The sequence below is a fragment of the Podarcis gaigeae genome (genome assembly GCF_964106915.1).
Source record: "Podarcis gaigeae genome assembly, chromosome: 2".
NCBI classification, from domain to species: Eukaryota; Metazoa; Chordata; class Lepidosauria; order Squamata; family Lacertidae; genus Podarcis; species Podarcis gaigeae.
Genome location: NC_139679.1, coordinates 85126047 through 85150088, shown reverse-complemented (window position 1 = coordinate 85150088; position 24042 = coordinate 85126047). Strand labels below are relative to the sequence as shown.

Genomic DNA, 24042 nt, shown 5'->3' with positions numbered 1-24042 from the left:
CACGCACACACACACACACACGTTTAATCGTTCAACCTAGGAGGTTGCCTCCCTAGGGAAACAGGCACCCCATTTTAGGAAATCAGATGATGCATGGTTACTCTTCCAGCAGCCAAGTCACATTCATTGGACAGGGGTCCCTCCTTGCAGTGGTAGCTTGATCAAGCATTTCATTTTACATAGTACGTACATCTTCTCCAGGATCTCCAGGATCTCCTTGATTCCCAGGTTCACCCTAGCATGGAGAAAGGAAAGTTATCTCGAGGTATCTACACTGAAAATGAGCCAAGGCTTCAAGGGCTTCCATGAAGTCCTCAGCTTCCAGAGAGAGAGAGACAGAGACAGAGACAGAGACAGAGACAGAGACAGAGACAGAGACAGAGACAGAGACAGAGACAGACAGACACAGACTCAGAGAGAGTGCACCAAGGCTCCTTCCTGGAAATCTGTTTCTCACCTTTTCTCCTCGAGGGCCTGGAATACCTCGATCACCTTTGGGACCCTGTAAAGTAGAAAGATCAGCAATGATACCTGGCTTGGGAAACAAGAGTCTGAGAAACAGAAATGGAAAAAAAAGTAATAAGAAAGGCCAACGCACCGGTTTTCCAAAAATTTCCCCATCAAAGTCACCTGGTGAACCCTAAAACAGATAATGTAGATTATCAGTACTGCTGAAGCTTCCCTTCAAATCCAGTCAACCTTCCCACCGCACCCTCAAAAGTTGGTATTCTCTTCTCCCCACACTTCCAGAAAGTAAGTGCCAGGCACATTTGTTTTATCTGACTGAATTTAGTTCCCTCTTTAGATTCCATGAAGACTATGGAACACAGAGAGAGTATGCTCCTTTTACAGTCTTGCTGGAAAATTTTTAAAACAGAAGAGCCATAGCTCACGGCGCTAGTGAACAGGCAGCACAGTTCTGACAAGTTATGGCATCCAAGTTCCATGATACAATTTGAAAGCTCTATATGAGGTCACCACTATGCGGAAGCTCAGCAGGTCTGGGTCAGCGGCTGGATGGGCCACCACCTGCAAACCAGACAAACATGACCTTGGATTGCATGACAGAAGTACGGTTAGCTAGAAGTGTAAGAAAATATAAAATAAATAAATTAGCACTGATCTGCACCCACTGCAGACACCACCACTTTTCAAGGGGTAATATTTGTATGGCAAGCAGATTTTGAGTCATAATCCTGAAACTGCTTCTACAATCCTCACTGAGCTGCCAAAGGACCCAGGTCTGCTGTATTTCTGTCAACTTGTGCCACCAGAATGCATCATACTGTTATTCAGCACACTGTACCAGGCGGGCCCAAGACATTTTGGCATCAGAGGTGACCCCCAAATTGGTGCCCCTCACCTCGTTGTCTGTACTGTTTTCCTGTTTTTAGCTTACCTTCTCGCCTTTTGCTCCAGGAGGCCCCACAACACTCTATAGACAGTCAGGGAGAAAGAGAGATGGATGCTTAAAGGCAAAGTGAGACAATTACCTTTATTGGTAATTTTAATTTAGCGTTTTTGCTGTTTTGTAAGTCGCTTTGAGGTTTTACTAGAATTGAACGGTATATTGGATTTCATTAAATAAAATAAAACAAAACAGAGACAATGTTCATTGTAAAAAAATTATAATTGTCTTTTTTTTTAGTTTGCAAGTTACCTTGAGTGCTTCCAAGTACAGTGGTAAAAATATTTTAAACAAATAGCTATTAGAAACAATGTATATTTGGGAAATTCAACCAGTATTTACTAGAACAAAAATATTTAGTAGAACAAATGAGAGAAAGATAAAGCATATGCTCCAGAAAACAAAGAAGATTGTTACTCACTTGTCCTGGGAGCCCAGCATCCCCAGGTTCTCCTTTGGGTCCAGCAGGTCCTGCTGGTCCTGGGACACCCTGAAAAGCAGTTAATAACATGCAAGACTTTAGGTAGGCTTCCTTGCCCCACAATGACAATGCAACTCTATGCATATTTACTTGGAAGCAAGTCTCATTGTGTTAAATGTTTCTTACTGCCCTGGGCTGTGCAATCAGGATTACAGCTAGCGATTCTCAAATGCTTGGGAGCAGTTGCTTCTTTGAAGAGGAGGACTTCACATAAAAGGTGACCTCTTTGACCGTAAAGTATGACTACTGTAATTCATTTTCAAACCACTGCCCTATGTCTTGAATTCAGCTTCAAAAATGGCTAACTTGACCCTATCAAAAAATGTGATCTGAACCACTACAGGAAATACTTTACTACTGTCTAACCTGCAAGCTTAATCCTTGCGCTTCATACAAAACGATAGAGTTAGGTGGCTTAGAATATTTTTTCTGGTCTGCATATGATGCTACAGAGGTATTAAGAATGCAAAGTTGATGAATCAAGTCCGTCTTCTGTAACCAAACCTTGGTTGCACAGGCAAGGGGAGATCATGTAAGTGGAGTCTTGGTGTCTTGCCCAGTCTTGAAAAGAATCACAGTTTAGACAGGAAGCTTACAACCTCACACTGCAGGCCATACCATTTTCCCAGGCAGTCCAGGTTCCCCGTCTTTCCCTGGCACTCCATCCCTTCCTGGCACACCTAGCTTCCCAGGTTCACCCTAAGACATGGAGAGAAAACAGATGGAATTAGTGCCTGCACTTGTCTGTACACAGGGGACAACAGAGGCAATCTATTTTGCAACGAAATCATTCCATATTGTTTTGGACAAACAGGTTTGCTCAGAAGGCACGGTGGCCAGGGAACCAGTTGCATATTGGGTGTGTTCGGATAAGTGGGCAACGAGAATGAATCCCACCACACAGGAAGAGGAGAATTGAAACCACAGGCAGCGAAAGCCTGTGGCCGTGGGACTCGGCGGGCACCAGGAGCGCCCCCCGAAACGTAGAAGGGACCTCGTAAGAGGTCTCGGAACGTGGAAGGGTTGGCGCGGTGCTGTGAGTCAATCGCTCTTTCTGTGGAGTGAAGCCGCGTAGCTGCTGTCGGTGAGCGGTGAGCGCTGTCCTCTTTTCCTGGAAACATTCGGCTTGAAACCAACAACTCGTGAGTAAGAAAAGAAAGAAAGATTTGGAGGATAAATTCCTGCTAATTCGGCTAAAAGCGAGAGACGAAAGCAGGAAGTCCATCTCTTGCCACTGCTTAAGATTTAAAGGAAAGACTTTGATGTTTGGAGCCTTTGAAGAGGTGTTAAAAGGCAATCAACTCTTGCATCTATTCAAGTTGCTCTAGGACTTAACCCTTTAAAAGCCTTACTTTAAAATATGAACTGTGTTTTACCTGCTCTGCTGGATTTACAAATTGACAAAGAATCCCAGGCAGTCGGACTGCCTAGATAATAGAACTGTCAGACTGCAAGACTTTGACACTTCGTTGCATTATTAGCTGAGCTCTAGTGGAACTGTTATATTGAATTGCTACATCTGGCACTTATTGAGACATTGTTTTACTTTGAGACCAACTCTGCCAAACACAACTAACTGAAGGTCTTTTGGAATTAAAGGCTGTTTGGACATTACTTTTAAAATATTGAAGTTTGGAAAAACTTAAATAATTGATATTAATAACTTGACTTCTTCCCTACAATATAAGTGGGCTCCCTCTAGAGGACTTTGGATTTACAACTATATGTGACTTTCCTTTTGGTTTCCTTTCCTCCTACTTGGTTGTTTACTTTATGGGCTTGTGGATTCTCATGGGAACATATTCAATTTGACCTTGACTAGCAGACAGAACTGGAATGAGCGGCACTGGGAGACAAACAAGAGCGGCTAGAGGAGGAAAAAAGCAAGCAACTTTGAATTTACTTGCACAGCCGCGCAGATCATCTGTTCCTGATGTTTTGGAACTAGAAGAAACTGAACATCCGCTGGGAGAAGATATGGCATCAGGTGGATCTGCTTCAGTATTAGACAGAATACTTGAAAAATTGGAAGGCTTAGACAAAAAAGTGGATGAACAAACGGCAAAGATTGATCAGACCAGGTGGCACGGTGGCCAGGGAACCAGTTGCATATTGGGTGTGTTCGGATAAGTGGGCAACGAGAATGAATCCCACCACACAGGAAGAGGAGAATTGGTTAGTGAAGCTGCTCTTTGTCACAAAGACAAACACAAAGGCATTAGGCCCGAAATGTACCAATGGGGGTTCAACTCAAGCAGGCACCAAAGCCTGAATCATTGAAGAACGACCACTGGTTGCGTAAAGTGGCATGGCGTGTGGAGGAGTCTGTTGGCATATGGTGCAAAGCAAGCTTACCACTTGTCCTGGCAACCCTGGAGGGCCCTGTTGACCCTGAAAATAAACGCAAACAAGAAGCATCAATAAACATGAAGGAGGAGACATGAACTTCCCAACCCAATTCTCCAATAGCTCTGAAGCTAGGGAAACATATTGGTCACGTACTGCAGGTCCCGGTGGTCCTACTGATCCTGGGAGTCCAACATTCCCCTGGAGACCCGGTAAACCCTGCAATGAAGAGATGAGAAAGCTCTGATCAAACTTACACTCAGCCGGACCAATGGTACTGAATTCCCAACTAACAGGGCTTTTCAAGAAACACTGAGATATCAACAGTCAGAAAGGAAAGGTCAAACTCATGAGAACCACTTAGGCGATGGACGAAGGCCCTGAAATGACATCTATTAGGCTAGGAGACTAGGAACTAGCAGGAAAGCTGGGCTGGGGAGGGAAGGCTAGAGGTACTTACTCGGATGCTGGAGCCAGGCTCTCCTGCATCGCCCTGTAAACAAAAAGAATAAAACGCAACAACTCACTATTATGAACCTGTGTCTGTTAGATACATAAGTTTTAATTGCTTCATTTTCTGCAAAGAGGAATGTGGGGTAACCACCTGGCATAATAGGATTCCAATGCCATTTTCTTTTTAGAAAACAGAGTTCTCCATGGGAATTCAGAGATGTGTTTGTGGTGTTCCCCACAGGCCATGGTGAAGGCTGGGAGTGTAAGCCTCCAGCTGTCACTGGTTTGGGTAGAAAGTAGTTCTAAAAGCCCTATCATTCTTTGGCTTCTTGGTGATCAAATCAGATACATACCTTTATTCCAGGTGGACCTTGAGCGCCCGGAGGGCCAATAGGACCCTGAAAAGGAAAAAGGCAATTATTTTCAGTAACCAAAGCACAACAAGGTTGATACTGAATGAAGGAAGCAACTATTGCCAGAAATCTCTTGTGCAATACATCATATTCTGTCTCTGATCAAGTCGGAGGTGCTGTCTCCTGTCAGAACTTAGCCTACTAGATAATGGAACAATCCAGACTGCACACACTATATATCCTTACCCCAAACACTGAGGACCCTTATTTTTCTATGCATGGTTGGCTAAGAGGATTTTAGGATGCAATAACATCTCATGGAAAAAAGCCAGTTTTACTTACAGGAGGGCCTGGTGGTCCAGTATCTCCCTGGTTACCCTGAAATGAATGAAGAAACATATTCAGTACTGGAAATGGCGCACTGAAACCAGAGTACTGAAACGTCTCTGCCTCTCTTCCTAGAGAGCTCTCCACTTTGGGACAGTTCACAGACATTTTCACCACTAAATTTCCAGAATGCAATCATTATCAGGCCTCTGCATGCTCACAGAGACGTAGGGAAAGGATTGTGTGAACTGGCAGGACACAGTACCTTTCCCAGTGATTCTCCACAAACCACACCTGTACTTTTTTGGGTGCTGCAATGACTGTGAAGCATACTTGTATACTTGCACACCTCCAGTTCGCAAAATAAATTTATTTGTACACATCACATGTCTCAAATGGTTCACAGGGACAGGAAAAACAACCTCTAAATTATTGGGGTGAGGGAGGAAAGCCTGAGGCAGAGAGATGGTCATTTGGTCTACTGCAGAGATCTTTAGCCCCTGCCTAGGGGTCTGACCTGACCCTCCAAGCACTTTTGATGCCACCTGTAAGGTCCCACTTATTTTAGTAGTGGCAGCAGAAAAGGGGGAGGGACGACAAATAAAGTCAACACAGCTCAGCACCTGGAAGCAGAAGCAAATGACTCCTTCACTTGTCACCAGATGAATCGTTTGATGAGCAGGGAGTGGGTGATAACCCTCCTTCCTCAGCTTATATGCACAGGTCACCTGAGAAGAGCTGTGAGTCCTTTGAGTGGCCACACCCACCACTGATACACAGATGCTAAAGGGTTGGCTAAGGGTGAATATGGTCCTCAGGCCAAAAAATCATGGTTAGCCACTCCTGGTCTACAATCACCCAGTGACCTCATGGTTTAATTGCTATTAGAGCTGTGGACTCTCCCTCGTGCATTTACTCTAACACAATCAACAATGGTTTACAAATATTGACTGCAAGCTTCATTATCTTGAACCCTCATTCAACAGGTACAGAGAGAGGTTAAAGTGGCTTCATTCCTTCTGGACCCAGACCTCTGCTTTGACCGCTCTGTCAACGACTTTCCCCAGCCCCGACCTTCTCCCCTACAAAGCTTATAGTGCAATGTGAAGATGAAAACACTCCACAGACAACTGTTAGCAAGAGGCATATTGCTACATGCAAGGTGAGGGGCAAGTGAAATACAGCAAGCAGGTGGGAGAAGCAAAGGGAGCACCTACCGGTCTGCCCAGAACTCCGGGGAAGCCTGGCAAGCCCTGCAAAGATCCAATTCAAATATCCAGAGAGTTAGCAAGACCCAGAGCAATCCCTCAAGCAAGCCTTGCTTGGCCCTTGCCTTATCTCACAACACAATGCCACGGCAGAGCTGTTCCTACCGCACTAGAGACAGACAGACAGAGAGAGAGAGAAGAGAGACAGCGAACAAGCGGAGGAAGCCAACCACAGCCAATGACTCAGGTCAGCTGAGGCCTACCAAGAAAGGTTACTTACAGCTGGGCCGGAGGGCCCTCTAACACCCTGCAGGCCCTGGATGGGAGGGAATGACACAGAAAACAGACACACATGAACCAGCAATATAAAGCACTCCAACAAAGGGGACAGGCTGTCCTCTGAATGGCCTGGAAACATACAGCGGTACCTTGGAAGTCGAACGGAATCCGTTCCGGAAGTCCCTTCGACTTCAAAAGCATTTGGGGACTAAGGCTCCTGCAGCCAATCAAAAGCTGTGTCAGACTTTTGGGTTCCAAAGAACGTTCACAAACTGGAACACTCACTTCCAGGTTTGTGGTGTTCAGGAGCCAAAGCATTCAAATTGCAAGGCGTTTGGGTTCCAAGGTATGACTGTAATTTTTTGGGGGGGGGGCAGGAGATTTGAGGCTGCTATCCTGTTTCCTCTTGGCTGTCTGAAGTGCTGAGTTCTGTCCCAAAAGGGAGCTCCTCTGCACAAAGGAGCTCTACTGAGGCAGATTTAAGGCTATGGCCTATGTGAACACACAGACCATTCCACTGAGGCTCCTTAGGCCTTAAGAAAGTGAGGACATGACATCACAGACAGTGTGCGGAAGCTTCCAGTCATTTGTCTGGATGCTTAGATGCTTCTGAACATTCTTATGGAGCAGGGCTGCTCCACTCAATAGAAGAACAGGGCTGAACTGTTGAACAACCCTCACTGCAGGTTTTGGAGAATAGGAAGCTCCTTCAGTTGAGTCCTCTTCAGTAGGATGATGGCCTGCAAGGGACAGCATCAATAGAAGGTGGATTCCTGCAAAAACCCACTGTGTTCTCAAGACAACAGGGTGGGGTGGGGAGTGTCCTATAAATGGTTTGTTACATCAGCGTAGAACACTCAACACAAAAGGCAAAGCACGTTATTACTGTGGGGAAGGAAGGAGGCACACAGCAAAACAGAGATGGATTCCAACCAGGTGTGAAAGGAAAATGTATTATGAAGAGAATCCTCTATCCCCACGATATCTCTTCTCCTTGAATCTCACCCTTGCTTTCTGCTGCTGGTAAAGCACTGTCTGCCCCACAAGCAGAAGGATCACCCCCTGCCCATCACCACTCAGGGCTCCTAGTGCCTCAGGGATTCTACCCAGACTCCATGGGTCAGAGTGAGGAGCATCACAAGTGCCCAGCCTAGCAGACACTACTATTATCAATATGTAAAGGGGAAAATAAGAGCAACTTATAAATTTTGAAAAACTGAAGAAAAAATCTCTTTGGAGATCTGGTACAATTATGTCTGGACTATGACGCTAGCACAGATGTTAAGAAAGTGGAGAAGAGGTAGCATGAAGTACTTCTACAATGGATGACTTTGTGGAACAAGGCTGCTACTGCAGCTTCATAGCTTACATAGGGGTTTTTTCAACAATCTGGTCAGATAAAACCACCAGCTACATAGACAACCTCTGGAATAACATATTCAGATGGACAAGTTCCGCAAAACAAGTTATGCAAAATATGCAGAATATGAAACAAACCTCAAACACAAAGCATTCAGAAAGTAACAGTGTGTGCTTCTGTATGTAATTGTATTGCTTCTTATAAAAAGAAATAACAAGTTGAATATTATAATAATATAATATAATATAATATAATATAATATAATATAATATAATATAATATAATATAATATAATAAATATAAAAATATTGTCTCTCTGCCAGGGTGTCCCAAAAGTAGGTATACTGCTTTAGAATCCACTTTCTTTGTTCTTGACTCAAGTTCGCTGTCATCATTTCACAGTATCAGTAAAGAAAAATAATCCTTTTATCTGACTCCACTATACTTTCCAACTGCCAGCCTGAAATTTAACTGCCACTTTGTTGTGTGTTAGTTATGTGTACCCATATAATCCGTTGTGATGAATTTCACTGATTCAACTGTAAACTTTTAGGCCACCCTGTACTGTACAGATTTATGTGTGGCAGATGGAAAGCCTTGAAGCAAGACTTATGTTCCTGGAATGCCAGTTTAGCAACTGTTTTCAGAAGGCTATGGAGAGAAAACCTAGGCTGGATTTCAATAAGCCCACCCTCCACCTTTCCTCCTAGAATTTGAGCTCTGAATCTTTCTCTTTGCTCTCTCTTTTCCACCTTCTGTCCTACTCCCCAAATCACACACATTTCCCACCCCAATACTGAGGCTTCCTCCCCCCACTTTTACTTACTGCTTTCCCTTCTGGGCCAGGGAGGCCTCTTTCTCCTGGAAGCCCCTAGAGCAAAATAAAATTCAAGGTCATTGAGAGAAAACAGAAGGCCAACAAGGCATCAAAGACGACCTCTGCAGCCACAGCGTAATACAGCATCAAATGCAGGTGGGCGTGGAATATGTCCCCAAACCCCACTGCTCCCCAAAGAAGGTGTTGTTTATTATTAGAAGAAGCAGTGGCAGCTGCGATTTCAGAACTATGTTCCCCCTGCCACCATTTCCAACAGTGGTCCATCACCAATACTTACTGGAGCGCCATCCCTGCCTCTCTCGCCGGCTTCACCTCTCTCCCCTTTCTGCCCAGTTTCACCCTGCAATTCAAAAATGTTGTTTGATGTCACAAAGGCAAGTAGGCGGGCCCTTTGTTCCAACGTTCCATCCCGAGGGCCAATCCATATCCAGCTCTCCTTGACTGCCCACTATGATGTGTTTGTCTGCATTGCTTCCCCAGGAGACCAGGATGGGACTTGGGCTCAGTTCAACCGAGGGCATGGATGGAGGCTGCCAATGTTTTGGGACAGCCCTGGCTCACCACCACCCCCGAGAAAGAGTGAGACGTGTGGGGAATGCACACATCAAGAGCAAACCTGAAAAAAGTAAGCATGTGAAATCCTACTGGAATCATTTATTTTAATATTATTTAGTACATTCATGTCCCACCTTTCTTCCAGGCCCTTGAACTAGAACTTTATGCTATCCTGGCATAAAGGAAGTTTAAGACCATGAACCCAGAGAGAGTCAAGACCCTAACCCTTGAGGAATGGAGTGCCAGCAGTCATTATCCATGGTTTCTACCCCAATTCTGGGAGTGGAGTAGGATCCTTTGGTATTGGAAGGGGGTGGGGGGGGGGAGAATAACCATGGGAATAAGCAAGCCAAGCTCCCAAAGCTGAGTTCTGAAGGAAAGCATGGCGAGGCCAGGAAATTCCTGCTTTGGTGAGCAGGGATACCCCACTCTTAGTCATAGCTGTTGTTGCACTCCTACTTGCGTGGAGGGCAAGTAACCCCCCCTTTTGGCTCAGCACTGCTGAGTTCTCCATGAAAGGGATAGAGAAAAAGAAGAATTTTCAAAGCAAGATAAAAGCCAAACATTCGGCAGGAAAGAAAAGGTCCCCCTCTTGGCAAGCGAAGGCACAGAGCAGGCACAGGGGAAGCCGGAGAGATGCAGGGGTGGGAGACTTACTATACTCAGACCTTATCGCCTCTAGAGCCTTTCTCGCCATCTTCTCCTGGCTCTCCCTGTACAAGCGGAAGGAAAAAGGGAATTGTTTGCTGCAAGCCTCAAAGAAGTGAGTTCTAGTCCATGGATGGGGACTCTGTGGCCCTCTGGGGTACAGCCCTCATCAACCCAGTCACTGGCTATAGCAGAAGGGATTTGGGAATCCATCATATGGAGGGTCATGGATGCTTCATTCCTGGTCTAGTTATTTTTCATCACCCATAATGCCCAAGTAGTAACAAATGCCATCATGTGAAGCTCAACAATGATGCCTGCATTGCTACCTTGCTCCTCCCAAGATTGTGTCTATCACATGGTTCATGCCTTTGTTGTTGTTTTTATTTTTCAAATTACTAAGGCTGTAATTTACTAGGCAAAGATTTAAGACAGCAATCCTATGCACACTTATTTGGAAACAAGTCTCAGTGAACTCAAAAGGACTTACTTTTGAGCAGACCTATGCTGGATTGTGATGCAAACTAACTAATATTTAAGTTAATCTTTTAGCAAATTTTAACAGATGAGTATTAAAAGGGAAGAAGAAAGAACATATTGAAGATTTCTAATATAGCCTTTTATGTTGTCTCATCACATTCTTCATTATCTCAAAATGGCAGATAAATTGAGGGTTTGGGACTCAGCAATTCTGTTTATATTTAACTGGTTAACCCCCCCCCCCCCCGAAGTGAGGAGAGTTTACAATACTGCAGTCTCAGATTCTGTTGTGGGTTGAAAGGCTTCCTGATTTGGGGAGCTAAATGCCAGTTCTGTTATCATTCATGGTCAGAAAAACACAGGACTCAGAACTGAAATTATTAAAACCACTAGAAGAGTGGAGCATAGCCCTATTCCGGGGAGGGGGGAAACTTCCCTAAAGCTGCTATGTGCATAGGTAGGGAAGTCTCCATTGGCTGAGAAAAGACTGGTATGGAAATGACACTAACCTTGCTTCCCTTGGGTCCTGCAGCCCCACGCTCTCCTGGAAGCCCTGGGAGGCCCCCTTCCACTCCATCCACCTGGAAAAGTAAGAAGAATTGCACATGGGGTTTCTCCTCCTGCACAGAGACAAGAACCTGCACACGCTAACATTCCTTCATGTTTTGTCTGTATTCCGACAGAATGTCACATGCTGTTCTCCGCTACATGTGAAGAACATTTCTGTGGATATTCCAATACTTGGATAACATCTCAAGAACTAACCGCTAATAGAGCTGTAGGAATTGCTTGACTTAATCAGGGTACCTGTGTCTGTTCCACATGCAGTTTAGGATCCATCTTTTCCTGGGTATAAAACTGTAGAGTTGGAAGGGACACTGAGAATCATCTAGTCCAACCCCCTGCAATGGAGGAATATGCAGCTGTCCCTAACAGGGATCGAACCTGCAACCTTGGCATTATCAGCACCATGCTGTAACCAACTGAGCTATCCAAGCTATCCCTCATGCTTGATTAAATCTGTTATTTTTCTAAATTTTTCTAGGCTATGAGAGCCAGTGTGGTGTAGTGGTTAAGAGCGGTAGTCTCGTAATCTGGGGAACCGGGTTCGCGTCTCCGCTCCTCCACATGCAGCTGCTGGGTGACCTTGGGCTAGTCACACTTCTTTGAAGTCTCTCAGCCCCACTCACCTCACAGAGTGTTTGTTGTGGGGGAGGAAGGGAAAGGAGAATGTTAGCCGCTTTGAGACTCCTTAAAGGGAGTGAAAGGCGGGATATCAAATCCAAACTCTTCCTCTTCTTCTAGGCTATGACCCAAATTCAAAAAAGTTCACACAGAATCAAAATTAAGCCCAGGAGCAGAAGTGTGTGTGTGTGTGTGTGTGTGTGTGTGTGTAAGGGGGGGGTTGAGATTGACCTCACATTGATGGGCATTCATAACTTACTCATTGAGCTTTTTCTAGTTAACTAAAGTGGACAGCGAAATTTGAAGACCCTGGACTCAGCTGGAAGACGGGCAATGCTTAACACTATCTTCTGAGGCTTGGTATCAATTTAGAGCAGCATGTGTTAGGGAAAAGCTTTAATTTTTATTCCCATTAGAAATCTAGCCAGCAAGTAGGCAGGGCAAAATAGCAACAGAGGAAGGAGTACAGGGATGGGATCTGTTTGAGCTTCAAAACACTGAATTGCCAGTCCAAGGAAGCACACAAGGCTGTCTAGGGCAAGGCATTCATGGCCACAGGGTACAATCCACAAGGACTAGAAGCAGAAGAACGTGTCTATGTCTCCCCTTTTCTTGGGTTTTCTCACAGGGATTTTTTCACAGAGTTCAAAGAATTCAGGATATAACTCAACACCATTTTACATTGACTTATTATAGATCTTCCTCGTGTTACATTCAATAAGTGTACCATTTGTGCTCACAAGAGCTGGGCTGTACAAATCAAACTATGTGCATTCTTTTACAAAAATAAAAAAGTGTACATTCTTTTACAAAAATATATGCGCTTGTGTAGAAACAGCTTTTAGCTGTGCTTAGTACAATATGTGAACAAGCTTAATATGAGTTCAGCATCTAAGGGACGGACACACACACACACACACACACACACACACACACGTCCCCAGATGCTGAGCTCATATTAACCACACACACACACACACACACATATGGTTGAAGGAATCACTCACCCTGGGTCCTGGTGGCCCTGGTGGCCCTTGTAAGCCATCTCTGCCCTGGGGACAAGAGAAACAGGGTAATGATCAAATACATGGAGGATTTGCCAAAGAAGTAATCCAAGTCTTACTCACCCCCCACCCACAATGTGTCACAACAGCATTGTCCAGTAACTCCTAAAGGCATGGGATGAATGAGGAATACAGAGAGATAGGCCCACCACAGGTATATCATTCAGAACTATACTTTACAGGCAAAACATCTGTAACAGGGCCCAGATGCCACTTTTAAAAAAGAAAAATACAGAAAATAAAGTTCCTGAAAATGGGATTCAGAACCAAAAAGCAGTATAGGGGAGGGTTCTTAACGGTGTCCTTGTCTGCTTGTCTCCCTGTTTTACTTCCCTCCCCCAAGTGATTTCTCCCTGACCTGAGCAGAGTTCCAAACTTGGGTTGAGGTGTTGGCTTTTAATCTTCCAGTTTAAATATTTTAGTGTTATTTACATGTGCTTAGGGCTTGGTTTATGATTGTACACCACTTTTGAGACTTCTTACTAGAAAAGTAACTCATGAATATTTTAAACAAGCAAAAAATAAATAAACATGAGTTTAGAATTCTCTGGTGGAGAAAAGCCACATGAGGGTGATTTGGAGCAGAAAAACAGCAAGCACAAAAAGTGGTACACATCCGCTTCCCTCCCTCCGATGCTTATCTGCAGAATTGTGGGTTTTCCTTATCCCACATGTATTTCATTATTCAAGAACTGTCTACTTTCTCTACTTTGTTTTCAAGTAAGGCAGCCCTCAGTGCCTGCTCCAGACTGGACTGACACCAATTACCCTGAGGCAAATATCTTGTCTCAGAAGGATTTATATCCTCAAAACAAGTATATAATCTTTGCCCTGAAGCTGCATTTGTAAATGCACACTGTTCTCAGAGATAGGTGCAGAGAGACAGATTGGCAATCACTCTGAAGTCTAATAAATTAAAATTTTCAGTGGCTACTTGTCATGGAGGCTATATATTATTCAGAGGTCGAGTGCTTCAGAATATCATCTGCTAGGAGGCAAACAGCAGGATAGAGCTATTGTGCTCATGCCCTGCTTGTGGGCGTCCCATGGGCATCCGGTTGGCAACTGTAGGAACAGAATACTGGACTAGATGGGCCTTTGGTATGATCCAGTATAGCTCTTCCTATGCTCTTGCCTATACACAGAATTATAACAACCAGACCCCAAAAGCAAGAGAAGTATATAGTTGTATTCATACTGAAACCAGTCTACAAGTGCCCTGTCTGGTTGACAGTTTTCCTGAATACTTTTTCTCCTTAAACTCCAAGAAAGGAGTTTCTCCACTTTAGCCAAAGCAGCAATGTTTATTCCCTTCTCAAGACCACACGATAGACCCCTTTCACAAATCTCTCCTTAAGCTTTCGGACTGGGTCCACAGCTTCGTTTGATTGTTGCTGTCTATTTGCTTCTGAAACCTCTTCAAACCCCAAGCATATTTCCCTTGAACTTTCTGTATGCCTCTGAAATCTGGTATATAGTTTCAGCTTCAGTTTATACAGGATGTGCATATCAAACATGCACTCCAGTCTTCTAGAGATTTGTTCCACTGTCTCCTTTTCATTTTCTGGCCAACAAAGCACTCCCACCGTTGCTGTTTCTCCCAAATGAACCAATTAAGACCTGTATTTTCTTGTGCAATTAAAGCAATCTAAACATACCCTTCCTATCCCCACCCCCCTGCAAATTTAGGTAACCAGGAGCATCCAAGATCAGTGGAGCTTGCATCATGATAGTTGGACATGACCTTACCCTTTCTCCTCCAAGGTAGATTCATGTTGTCTCTTAAGAATAAAAGTCGGTTACAGTTTGTGGTTTGTCTGGAGTGAGTCTGGGTTCAGATGATATGTGAAGCTAAACTCAGTGCAACGTAAGTGTAGCAGTACGAGAACCAGAGGAGAAGCAAAGTGGCTGTGATCTGATTTCTGGGAACCCATATATACATGCATTTATGCTAAGTCATGGTTTGCCTTAGTATTATGTGTGAACCAGATTAATAGGTTGGATCCCAATTAGTTGTACAGTACTTTAGTCCCACTGTAATCAGTGGAGCATTAGTCATGCTGTACATAAATACAACTGATCTCAACGGGAGTAAAGTGTGACCAACTTAAGTCTAGAGCCAACCCAATGTTTATCTTGACAAAATTGTAACATGGGGGGGACCAATTAGTCACAAAACATCCAGGTACACACACAGCTAATGATCATATAACATAACCTCACATCTCACTTAAGAGAATGCAACTGCCAATATCAAAAGAAGTTAATTTTCCAGAATTCACTTTACACTACAAGTCATATATTTTTAGTGTGAACAAATAGTTGGCAAATTCCTTCTTCTATGAATACCCCAGCATGGATAATTTTAAAGATGAGTTATCTAGCACCTGTCCTAAGATGGATAGCTTTGGACTCAAAGTATAATAAAAAAAAAAACCCACTCACCGGCTCTCCCTGTCCACCCTTCTCACCCCGATCACCCTGGAAAAAGAAAATGATGAGTTTTAGAAAGAACCACAAAACTGTTTCAGGAAAAGAAGTACTAATGAGCTATCCAGGAAATGTGAAAGCATAGTTTTATTGCTGCTGTGCCATGAGTCTATTATGTATATTGTTAACACATGGCTTTATTTTGGTTTAACTGTGTAACTTTTCATTGTTTTAAATAAACAAATAATCTGATGTTCAGACATGTTTCCCTCAGATAATCCCACTTAGGAGAACCTCTCTTGCTCTGCCTCTATCCAACTCATGCAATGACTATGAGGAAGTGATGAATTCAGAAAATGTGGTCACTGGAGGGGCAGGCCAAGGTTACTGTCCCTTTCTGTTCCCACCTTTTAATATGCTCACCTTTTCTCCAGGCCTCCCAGCCTCTCCAAGTTCTCCTGCCCGGCCTGGCACCCCTGGTATTCCAGGTTTCCCAGGCTCCCCTGGCTGGCCAGATGGTCCTTCTGGGCCCCGCTCTCCAATGGCACGCCCTGTTGGGCCTTGGGGGCCTTGGTCTCCTTTGTCTCCCTTTTGGCCTCTTTCTCCAGGGAAGCCTATGAGCCCCTGCAAAAAAATACAGAGCATCATCTAGGAGGCCTCAGATCAGCTTTCTCTACAAAAGGAAGCTCAGAGATTTCTATGAGCAAAGCACCTCTGCAAATGCTTTTCATCATGGAGACTGGTAACTCCAACAGGATGGATCTCTCCACAAGGAGCTTTGAACCAGGTCACAGCAGCTACAGCTGATATTAACCTCCCATGCCAGATAATCAGATTCTTTACATTAACATTGAATTTTGGGTACTTCTAGCTCCACTATATCCTTCAGTTCCGAAAGGGCATTCCTGATAGTGGCACCACCACTGCAGAATACTTCCCTCCCCTGAAGTTAGCACCCTCCCCTGAAGCTAGCACCAATAGTGAACAACTTTTGGCACCAAGTGAATTTTTTTTTTTTCTCCATCAGACCTTTGCATGAACATCAGAGCACGATAGCTAGGGAATTGTAAACCTCACCTCTCTGCCTGCTGGCCCTCTCTCTCCTGGATCCCCTCTGTCACCCTTCGTGCCTTTCAAGCGGACAGGGGCAGGCAAGAATTGATCAGAACTCCCTTCAAAGGCACCAGTGATCTCCCGCAGTAAGGAAATCTGTAAAGGAAGGAGGGAGAGTTGAGTTTGTCTGCTAAGGAAATGAAAAGAGGCAGAATTGGTCCACCACCCTGTGCACAAACCTTTAAGCACAAACCTCAACAGCATGATCTCCACACACACCCTATTTCCAGACCATCCCTTCCTCCATCTGGAGCAAAAGGCAGACTTAATATATGCCCTGCCCTGTGTGCCGGACCAATGATAACTTGAGAGAGCCCTATGGTCATCATGGAGGGCATGAAGTTGAAACACCGGAGGCAACCTCAGCATGGATGCTAAAAGCACCCAGAAATAACATTCTGTGCAGCAGAGTAGAAGGTACACCAGCATTACTTCTAGTTTACTTCCTCCTTAGGCCAACACCAGGTGCAGAACTCCTAGAGGAATTCCTTGGTGATGGAGATCAAAGGACAGTGGACCACAGCAGCTCCCCCCACCATCCCTGCAGTCTGTGCTGATGCTGTACCAAGTACAGTGGTACCTCGGGTTACATACGCTTCGGGTTACATACGCTTCAGGTTACACACTCTGCTAACCCAGAAATAGTGCTTCAGATTAAGAACTTTGCTTCAGGATAAGAACAGAAATCGTGCTCTGGCGGCGCGGCGGCCGCAGGAGGCCCCATTAGCTAAAGTGGTGCTTCAGGTTAAGAACAGTTTCAGGTTAAGAACGGACCTATGGAATGAACTAAGTACTTAACCTGAGGTATCACTGTACCTGGGCAGGTACCCCTGGATCAGAAACCTTAAGGTATACTATAAGATGCACCCAAGAACCTTCATTTGTTTATGACGTTCATGATGTATAAGAACCTTAAAAAAGCCTGTTAGATCAGACCAACTGCCCATCTGGTCCAGCAACCTGTTTTCACAGTGGCTGACCAGATGCCTTTGGGAAACCAGCAGCAAGCAGGATTCAAGTACAACAGCACTTTCTCCTCCTGTGGTTTCCAGCACCTGGTATTCAGAAGCATTGCTGCATCCAACTGCAGAGCATATCCATTATGGCTAGTAGCCCCCTCCTCCATGAATTAGTTTAATCCTCTTTTAAAACCATCCAAGTTGGTGACCATCACTGCCTAAGTGAACCCTAAGTGAGATGGTCCTTAAGGTACCATGGTGCTAATTCTTTAAGGGTTTTAAAGCTTAATTCTAGCACTTTGGACAGAGCCTAGAAACGTTTCCCTTCATCTGCCTAGTTATTCACCAGAAAGAATCAGGTCCCACAATGGATGTACACTGGAAAGCATAACCTGGGAGGCAAAATGGCAGATGAGGCTGCCAACTCATACCTTAATTCCACTCGCTTCTAAGGCACGTTCAACATTCTAGACAAAAGGAGGAGGAAACCCATTAGCAAAAAAAGTAGGCAGGGGGAGATAAATTACAAACAAATATCAAACTCTCAACTCTTTGCCTTGAGGGTTCTGGCCACCCTCCTGTATTCCTTGTCTTGCTGCTCCCTATGGGTGATTAGCTCTATTGTGACATCACAACAGAGCACAACTGAACCATAAGAAGTCAGAGCAACATCACAGAGCTAGGTGAGTCCATACCTGATATATCCCTCTGATGCCGTGCCTATATATATAAGCTGCTCTCTGCAGAAGGGAACTCCCAACTGGAGACACATAAAGGAAGCTATACCAGCAGATGGTTGTCTTAGGGCAGGATTCCCACTGAGACAGTTCTATATTTCACCAGTTTGTTGCTGGACAAGTCCCCTAGCTTCCATTACTAATAATTTTTTACATATGTGAGTTCATTTTCCAAGTAGTGCTCCAGAGAAACACAGCAGAATACTCCAGTTATGGCAATAAGGAGGCACAGTAATGCCATATAACTGAGAAAACAAAAACCATCTCTTATCCATTTTCAGGAACATCCATCAGTCCCCTCTCCGATCCACCAGTGGGAACCCAGACCACAGAGTGCTACAAGTGGAAAGCAGAGGTACTGCAGAAAGGTAGCTACAGAGCAAATACTTCCTTCCATGACTCAAGCCACAAGGCATATTTGGGAGAAGGCAAACACTGCCACACCCTCTCCCAGGGTCTATAGTTAATTTAAACAGAGAGCAAATCTGTACATGTGTCATGTCCCCTTACCAGGCCCTCAAGGTGAAAGAGCGTGTCTGTTAACTCACCGGTGTTGTTCCAGGTTCACCTCTAAGCCCAGCTTCCCCTGGTCTTCCCTGTAGGTGACGGGGTGCAGGGTGGGGGAGAGAGAAGGAAAACAAAATAAGGCTCATTGTGTACAGCTATAGTACTCAATAGGTGCGCATTGTACACCATGTAACAGCCCCCATCAATGGTCATTAGGCTGCATTTCATGTGGGCAGAAGCCTCTGGTGTGTTGTGCATGACAATACCCCATTCATATGCATCGCTGCATGATATGCCAAAGGGCCTCATGCAGCCCAGTGCAGACTGGGGATGGTCTAGAACCCAAGTGATCTGCCAATAAGATTACAGTAAGTCCTGGTTCCAATGAGCTTTGAGTCCCTTGAAAATCTACTCTTTCTCAAAGTGGGATGCATATATATTATCACAGTTTTACACGACAAAAGGAAAAATGATTGCTGTGGCAGGTGGAACTCACTGCAAACTGCAGCTAATAATAAAACAGGGATTCCACAAGGCTGAGTCAATGACCCCTCTGTAAGGGGCTCCAACACTTGGGGCCACAATGTCATTCTAATTTTCAGGTGCTTTATGGCTTTAAGAGATACCCACCTGATCTCCTTTGGATCCGGGCTCTCCTCTGTCTCCCTGAAACACAATGCACACAAGGAATTAGTACTGAAGAGAGAAATCCATTTCTGACTAAGGGTGTAGAATATGGTAGATTTCTGGCTCTACATATAGGGTACTTTGGGTCTAGGGGCTTGGAGTCATGCAACATGGATTGTGGCACACAGGGCAATATATTAGGAACATTAGGAAGAACTTCCTGACAGTAAGAGCTGTTCGACAGTGGAATTTGCTGCCAAGGAGTGTGGTGGAGTCTCCTTCTTTGGAGGTCTTTAAGCAGAGGCTTGACAACCATATGTCAGGAGTGCTCTGATGGTGTTTCCTGCTTGGCAGGGGGTTGGACTCGATGGCCCTTGTGGTCTCTTCCAACTCTATGATTCTATATCCTGCTACTGCCAGTAGGGATTCAGATATGCAGGGAACTCCAGTCCACAGCATGCCTCCTTGTTTATTTTCTGGCCATAAGCTCATCTGATGAGAGTGGCCAGAGGAGGATGCCCCATACTTTCAAGGCTGAGTTTTCATATCCCAGAGAGAGTTCAGCTGACACGGAGGCAGGTTTGCAATGTGCTAGCTATATTTTCTTACTCCGTCAAACTGCGTGCAAGTTGAAGCAGAAGGCTTTGCTTACCTTTTGTCCTGAAACCCCTGGGAGGCCTGGCATGCTCTGAAAACAGCAAAACAGTGGTGAGCAAAACAGCAACTAACTAAGGACACTCAACACAAATGAATCCTTAACCACATGGGCTCTGCCGGGACTCCCAGTATAAGGGATACCAGGGTTGGGGGCTGCACACTCATGAGTGTGCATGCTCACATATGCAAATACAGTGGTGCCCCGCAAGACGAACGCCTCGCAAGACGGAAAACCCGCTAGACGAAAGGGTTTTCCGTTTTGGAGGCGCTTCGCAAAACGAATTTCCCTATGGGCTTGCTTCGCAAGACGAAAATGTCTTGCGAGTTCCTGCGGTTTTTTCCCCCTCCCCCCTTTTTCTAAGCCGCTAAGCCGCTTATCAGCTGATCCGCTAAGCCGCTAAAAGCCGCTAAGCCGTTAATAGCGCTAATCCACTAAGCCGTCAATGGGCTTGCTTCGCAAGATGAAAAAACCGCTAGACAAAGAGAATCGCGGAACCGATTCTTTTCGTCTTGCGAGGCACCACTGTACAGACAACTTTCCCCATTCTCTCTCTTACACACATTTTACTCTCCAGCCAACAGAGCCAAGACTGCTGTGTGCAGTGACCTTGGCTGTTATCCTGGGGGGCGGGGGGAGCTTCTTCCCCAGCACTTCTAGTGAGCTATTAGGAGTGCAGGGACAGAATTCTTGACTGTATGAAGAACTTAAAAAGACTTCCAACCCCTGTGCTCCTGAGGGACAAAAATCACTATCCAATGGACAGTGGCCTTGACTGAATCAAGTATGCTGGGGTGGGGGAAGTTGAAACCTCTCCCCCAGACCTCCCAATGTCTGACCAGCTAGGCAGTGAGGTGAAGTCCAAGGTTCCCCAGGACTTTGAAGCAGTGGTGCCCATTGGGACTGATAGGGCAGAAGGCAGAGAGACCAACTCTGGATTGCCTTTCACACTAGGTAAAGGTAAAGGTACCCCTGCCCGTACGGGCCAGTCTTGACAGACTCTAGGGTTGTGCGCTCATCTCACTCTATAGGCCGGGAGCCAGCGCTGTCCGCAGACACTTCCGGGTCATGTGGCCAGCGTGACAAGCTGCATCTGGCGAGCCAGCGCAGCACACGGAACGCCGTTTACCTTCCCGCTGGTAAGCGGTCCCTATTTATCTACTTGCACCCGGGGGTGCTTTCGAACTGCTAGGTTGGCAGGTGCTGGGACCGAGCAACGGGAGCGTACCCCACTGCAGGGATTCGAACCGCCGACCATGCGACCAGCAAGTCCTAGGCGCTGAGGTTTTACCCACAGCGCCACCCTTTCACACTAAACAACACCAATTCTGCTCTCGGTTCAGCATCCTGGGAGAGTCCGCCCTTTTCTGCTGGCGAAGTTGGCAAAAATAATGTGGTGCTTATTATGCGTGAGGAGGCTACTCACCTGGCCTGGAGGACCAACTTGCCCTGGCATGCCAGGAATACCCGGTGGCCCTGGGGGGCCTGGAGGCCCAATGGTCCCTCGCTCTCCTTTCACACCTTCGCGACCCTGCCAGCAAAGAACATATGCAGTGACACGTAATACAGAAGGGGGTGCCTTATACAGAGTCCATCTGGCTTTTCCTGACTGGCAGTGGCTTTGCAGGTTTCTCAGCCCTGCTGCCTGAGGCCCTTTTAAGCTCATTGGGGCTGGGGATTCACCAGCGATCCTTTATTTATTTACTATTATCATCATCAACAATCTCATTGATTAATTTCTTCTCATGAGGCATCTAATAGCAATTTACTACACACACACACACACACACACATATATTGTGCTTTTCGGGGGGGAGTGTATGAATGAGGTGCATCAGTACTCATATATTGATAGAAGTGCTGTGGGCGTCAGCACAAAATGGCTGCCAGGGGCAGCAAAAAAAGAGGTACTGGTACTTCATATTGTAGAGTACGTTACCAAAAAAGGGAAAAAAGCCCAATGTGTGCATATTTTATACACACACAATTTAAAAAGAAAAGAAAATGAAGCTCTAATAATTAACTACAGCTTCCCCTCAGTAATTTTCTAGTACTCTCTCTAATCTGCACTGCTTGGCAACTTGTATTCCTTCAGAACATAAGAACCCTCCTGGAGCAAGCCCAAGACCATAGCTGTCAACGTTTCCCTTTTTTAAAGGGAAATTCCCTTATTCCAAATAGGATTCCTCGCAAGAAAAGGGGAAAGTTGACAGCTATGCCCAAGACCCATTTAGTTCAGAGTGGCAAACAGATGCCTGGGGGAAGCCTGCAAGCAGAGTCCGAGTGCAACCGAACTCTCCCCATATGTCATTCCCAGCAACTGGGGTTCTGAGGCAGACTGCTTCCGGCAGTGGAGGTAAAACCTCTGAATGCCAGTGCCTCCAAATACCTGTCTAAAGGTCCCAGAAACCCTGTAATTTCTAATGATTCCTTTTTAGGTTCCCCCCCCCCCAAAAATCTGGAGGATGTAGCTCTATCCTCAGGGTCAGGTTGTGCCTCAAACTCAGATAGCTTCTTAAATGAAAAATATCAACTTATCGGTCAGGTCACAGTGACATGAAAAGCAGTAAGTTTTGAGTAATAGAGTAGCTGAGGCTGACAATCCCACCCAATGCCCAGCTGCAGTCACAGGGCTTTTCCTATACTGTCAGTGTGTAAAGAATAAATGCATGAACAAACAGAGGCTTAAGTATTGCATGGGGAGGAATTCAACATTGCGCTGCTATGATTGTTCAGTCACCACGAGCATTTCTGCTTGCTAGATAGAATAATCTCCCTGTGATGCCCCCAGGTTGACTTCTCTCAATCTCCTAAAAGTGATTTGGTGGGAAAAGGTGCACACAGGAAGGAAAGCCCCATTGCACTATTGGGACTCGGGGGGCTGCCTCCCAGTAGCGCAACTATTTAATTGAACCTGGCCCATGGGATTCAGACATCTTCCCCCAATAATATTGCTATTATTATTTAAGTTTGTGTACCACCCTTCATCCAAAGATCACAGGGCAGTTCACAACAGAAAAATACAATGCGAGAACACAAAATACATAATAGAAACAAACCAATATTTCCTCTTCCACAAACACATTTAAAAAGCCACAGAATGTTAATCAGCCAAAGGCCTGGTTGAAGAGAGACGTTTTCACCTGATGCCTCAAAGTGAATAATGAAGGTGCCAGGTGAGCCTCCCTGTGGAGAGCATTCCACGCGTGGGGAGCCACCACAGGAAAGGCCTGTTCTCCAGAATGTGCATGGGGGAGGCACACAAAGAAGGGCCTCAGATGATGATCACAGGGTCTGGTTGGGTTCGTATGGAGAAAGGTGGTCCTTGAGGGCACTGCGTTCCTGAGCTGTTTATGGGAGATCTACCCAGCATGCAAAGCATATTGTTCATTTATTGCTGGGAAAATACAATTGCATTTTGTAGTTGGCAGCACTGCCTGTGATCTAGTTGCCCAAGAGGCACAGGCACCTAATGGATACTGCTAGCCGAGGTGGGGATACCGGCAAACTTGTTTTATGCTTAAGATAATATCTTATTCTCTTGTTAATTGTGCTGTTTTAAACATGCATTTTATATTTGACATCCTTTAAATAATGTTTTCTTTTTAAATGTTTAAGGTAATGTTTTAATTACGCTGCTTTGAATATATACTTCATATTTGATGTTCTTCAGTAATGTTTTACTCTGGAAAGTTTTATGTGGCGTTTTAATGTGCTGTAACCTGATGTGAGATTCTTTTCTTTAAAATTTAAAGTTGTTTGGGAATAATAATAATACCACCTTTCAAAGGCAATGGTACTTACATCTCGGCCGGATGCTCCAGCTTCACCTTTGTCCCCCTAAATAGGAAAACGGAAAACAAGATTTCCTCATTAAAATTACCATTGTGCAGTACAGACAGGATTGAGCCATGCCTTCCTACTCTTGGTATTCCTTAAACAGAGAGGTCCAAGCTTCCTTGGATCCCTACACCTTCAAGTGGTGAAGAGGTGCTGCACTCTCCAGACTAGTATCCCTGCAGCACACCC

At 45.1% G+C, this 24042-nt stretch overlaps 1 protein-coding gene and 1 long non-coding RNA gene across 7 annotated transcripts in view; one reads left to right on the top strand and one right to left on the bottom strand.

Annotated features, from left to right (window-relative positions):
- COL7A1 (collagen type VII alpha 1 chain) overlaps positions 1 to 24042 on the bottom strand; it is a 114928-nt gene that overhangs the window by 21385 nt on the left and 69501 nt on the right. For 5 of the 6 annotated variants that reach the window (XM_083727100.1, XM_083727104.1, XM_083727103.1 and 2 more), the window contains 26 exons: positions 23818 to 23853; positions 21440 to 21544; positions 20011 to 20046; positions 19362 to 19397; positions 18773 to 18820; positions 17919 to 17954; positions 16493 to 16624; positions 15839 to 16039; positions 15431 to 15466; positions 12929 to 12973; positions 11246 to 11317; positions 10277 to 10321; positions 9331 to 9393; positions 9042 to 9086; positions 6857 to 6892; positions 5384 to 5419; positions 5042 to 5086; positions 4696 to 4728; positions 4392 to 4454; positions 4245 to 4280; positions 2508 to 2588; positions 1830 to 1898; positions 1400 to 1435; positions 599 to 640; positions 458 to 502; positions 191 to 235 (listed from right to left, as the gene is read on the bottom strand). In XM_083727100.1, the coding sequence (XP_083583226.1) occupies positions 191 to 235; positions 458 to 502; positions 599 to 640; positions 1400 to 1435; positions 1830 to 1898; positions 2508 to 2588; positions 4245 to 4280; positions 4392 to 4454; positions 4696 to 4728; positions 5042 to 5086; positions 5384 to 5419; positions 6857 to 6892; positions 9042 to 9086; positions 9331 to 9393; positions 10277 to 10321; positions 11246 to 11317; positions 12929 to 12973; positions 15431 to 15466; positions 15839 to 16039; positions 16493 to 16624; positions 17919 to 17954; positions 18773 to 18820; positions 19362 to 19397; positions 20011 to 20046; positions 21440 to 21544; positions 23818 to 23853 (1503 nt within the window). Of the gene's footprint in view, positions 1 to 190; positions 236 to 457; positions 503 to 598; positions 641 to 1399; positions 1436 to 1829; positions 1899 to 2507; positions 2589 to 4244; positions 4281 to 4391; positions 4455 to 4695; positions 4729 to 5041; positions 5087 to 5383; positions 5420 to 6585; positions 6622 to 6856; positions 6893 to 9041; positions 9087 to 9330; positions 9394 to 10276; positions 10322 to 11245; positions 11318 to 12928; positions 12974 to 15430; positions 15467 to 15838; positions 16040 to 16492; positions 16625 to 17918; positions 17955 to 18772; positions 18821 to 19361; positions 19398 to 20010; positions 20047 to 21439; positions 21545 to 23817; positions 23854 to 24042 lie in introns of all 6 variants that reach the window. The other variant, XM_083727102.1, reaches the window with a different exon arrangement.
- Positions 18099 to 19457, top strand: LOC310839049. The gene is made up of 3 exons (XR_014561313.1): positions 18099 to 18170; positions 18506 to 18592; positions 19334 to 19457. It is a non-coding gene; the product is annotated as an uncharacterized lncRNA (long non-coding RNA).